Source organism: Aplysia californica, unplaced genomic scaffold (genome assembly GCF_000002075.1).
Source record: "Aplysia californica isolate F4 #8 unplaced genomic scaffold, AplCal3.0 scaffold00264, whole genome shotgun sequence".
Classification (NCBI taxonomy): domain Eukaryota; kingdom Metazoa; phylum Mollusca; class Gastropoda; order Aplysiida; family Aplysiidae; genus Aplysia; species Aplysia californica.
In genome coordinates, this window is record NW_004797534.1 from 237,534 (window position 1) to 240,453 (window position 2,920).

The 2,920-nt window shown below is 38.5% G+C and overlaps 1 protein-coding gene across 1 annotated transcript in view; it reads left to right on the top strand.

Moving 5' to 3' along the window:
* The window catches only part of LOC101855111 (cartilage matrix protein), a gene marked incomplete at its 5' end in the record, with an annotated part of 12,464 nt that overhangs the window by 4,931 nt on the left and 4,613 nt on the right, over window positions 1-2,920 (top strand). The window contains 2 exon segments of the mRNA XM_013083952.2: window positions 1,628-1,642; window positions 2,187-2,379. Coding sequence (XP_012939406.1) covers window positions 1,628-1,642; window positions 2,187-2,379 — 208 coding nt within the window.

Below are 2,920 nucleotides of genomic sequence, written 5' to 3' on the forward strand. Positions count from 1 at the left end.
CACACACACGCACGCACGCACACACACACATACACACACACACACACACACACACACACACACACACACACACATACATGCTCAGACAGTAAACGCGACTGTTGGTGTGGAGAATTAAAAGTGCATATCGACGAGAAGTCGACATCAAAAACGTGGTTGCATTTTTAGAGCAAACTCGTCACCTTCATAAAAACAGAACATGTTTGTTTTGTTTGGTTTCTTCGATCTTTGAAATAAAGCATGCTTGCTTTTTTAGTGTTGTATAATATTGCATGTTTCTTTACATGATGCCTTTTACTAATTTTCCTAATTAATGATCATCCTCAGAAATGTCATCGATGCTAAATCCTATGACAGTCTGAACCACATTCTTAACCAACTTCGGGTTAAAATCTGTGAAGAATGTAAGTGCATTCATGTATCCTTGGTTTAAATGTTGAAACATTACTGACAGAGGAAAAAGATCATAAGTAGGCTATAAGTTAAAGCTCTCTTTATCCCCACAATACTCAAACATTATGGCGTCGGTAGTCTTGTGGTTATTCTTCCGGACTCAATATCGTGAGATTACGGGGTTCGGTGGTTCGAGGGTCGGCTCAGTCTCACGTTATGTTCACGGGGAAGGCACTTTACACGAATGTTTTTGTTTCATTTGGCTCAGTACTGTCGGAAATGGACGTCTAATTTAGAATTCCCACCTCTTATGTCTCTTACAAACAGTGTTCCAAATTACATAAAATAAATCTTTACAATTTCAATCCACCATACTCCTCGGCGAAAAAAGGAGCGTTCTGTGAATCGTTTCGTTTGGTATTTTTAAATCGAGGGGCTCGTTAACCTCCATGCAACCCTTTATAGGCATGAGTAGCAAGAAAAGGCTCAGGAAAGAGGGTTAGAGCTCGAGAAAGTTATGTGTCAGCAATTAGATTCCATGAAAAAAACATCGCCTTGTTTTTCTTGTGGTGCATTTATCCTTGAGGACAATAGTTTCAGCAGCAGCCTATCTTAAGTTTTGTTTGCATGTCATTCTTATCATTAAAGATTCTGAAACGCCAATATAAGTATTTGTAATGGTACAAGCAGGAGTTCCTAATTGAAAAAAAAAACCACACACACATTGTGTAGAAAGCATATCTTTGTGTCACAGAGATACACCAGGTACAGTTCTATTAGAATGAATTCTAATCAAGTGACCTTATGATGTATACACAGTTAAGTAGTTTTGTTTCACCTGAGTCTTTAGGAATGAATGATGACAAAATAGTACCATAAGGAGACTTTCTTTGAACTATCAAAGTCGGTTGTTGTTGTTGTTGGGTGTGGTTTTGTTTTTGTGTTTGTTTGTTTGTTGCTATTTTTGTTTTATGTTGTTATTTTTTTGGCGAGGGGGGTTATTTTGTTGTTGCTGTTGTTGGTGGTGCCGTTGTTGTTGTTGTTTTGTGGGAGATGGTGGTCATGATGGAAAGGGGGGTGGGGGGTGGGGTGCGATTCTGTCACATTATCTTAAGCAACACCCAGTGAGTTGTTCTTGGCTCAAAGTGCAAAATAGAAAACAGCTGATTGTGCTAGTGATTTCCACTTTTAAGAACGCACAGAGTTAATTGGTTGTTTTTTATTTCGTCCTCAGCTGATCCTGAACCATGTAAGTAGACCACATTCCTTCCTGAAATTTTGTTTATTACAAAGATTGCTTTGTTTATACCGGTGTGTAGGCCTATATATTTGAAATATGGTAGTTGTCGTTCTTTAAGTTTTCTGTCGTTTTTATCTGTGTAGTGGTGTATATTTTGTTAGCAAATCAATACAGCTGGCCACCCAAGTCTTTTTTTGGGGACTGTTCGATAACAACTTAACTTTTAATGAAGATCCGTAATTTGTCCATTTTTTATCTCATTTTTTCAGGGTTTTTCTTTTAAAAACTCTGATATGCATTTCGCTGAAAATAGAATAGGTATATAGATAAGCATAGGTGTGTTTTGCAAAATCCTGTCATTCGAATTTGGAATAGGCCTATGTGGCATGCAGCCAAACCTCGCGTGCTTCTTGTATTATAAAAAAAAGAATGTGTTATTACTCTAATATAGGCTTACATGTAGTATTATTTATACATATATATATATTATTATTTTTATTTTTAAAACATTTTCTTAGAAATTAAAAAAATTAATGAATAAACCTCATTCCAGCTTGCCGCCACACGCCCACCGACCTCATGTTTGTCATCGACTCCTCTGTGAGTGTCGGAGAAGACGATTTTGAACTGGGCTTGAAGTTCATCACAAATTTCCTCCAGAACTTCGAGGTCAACCCAAGCACAATCCGAGTTGCTGCAATCATGTTCGGCAAACGGGTTTACGATGAACACGTGATTAATTTTGAGTAAGTAATTCAACTTTCTCTCCATCTTTAGTACGTATGCTAGAAGGGAAATTGACTACTTTTCTTTGTTCATTGTGGTTTATTTTGTTCTAGTGTTGCTTCTGAATGATGCTGTTGTTTTTTGTTGTTGTTTTTTTTGGTTGTGGTGGTAGTGGTGGTGGTGTTCATAGTGTTATTGTTGTTGCTTCTAGTACACCGCCTATCACATCAATGTGTATCATTGGCGTTGTTATTAAGTTGATAATAATGATAGTTGTCATAGCTTTGACCATCTGGAGCTTCTCACTGTTGTGGCTGTTAATCATTACAATGTAGTTTGTGCTAAAGCATGTGCTATAAGTGAGTGAGAGAGAGAGAGAGAGAGAGAGAGAGAGAGAGAGAGAGAGAGAGAGAGAAAGGGAGATACAGAGAGAGGGGGCTAGACAGAGAGAGAGAGGGGGGAGAGCAGGGGAGAGGGAGATAGAGAGAGAGAGGAGAGAGAAGAGAGAGCGGGGGGGAGTGAATGGAATGTGAGGGAGGGGGATAAAGAGAGGGAGAGAGA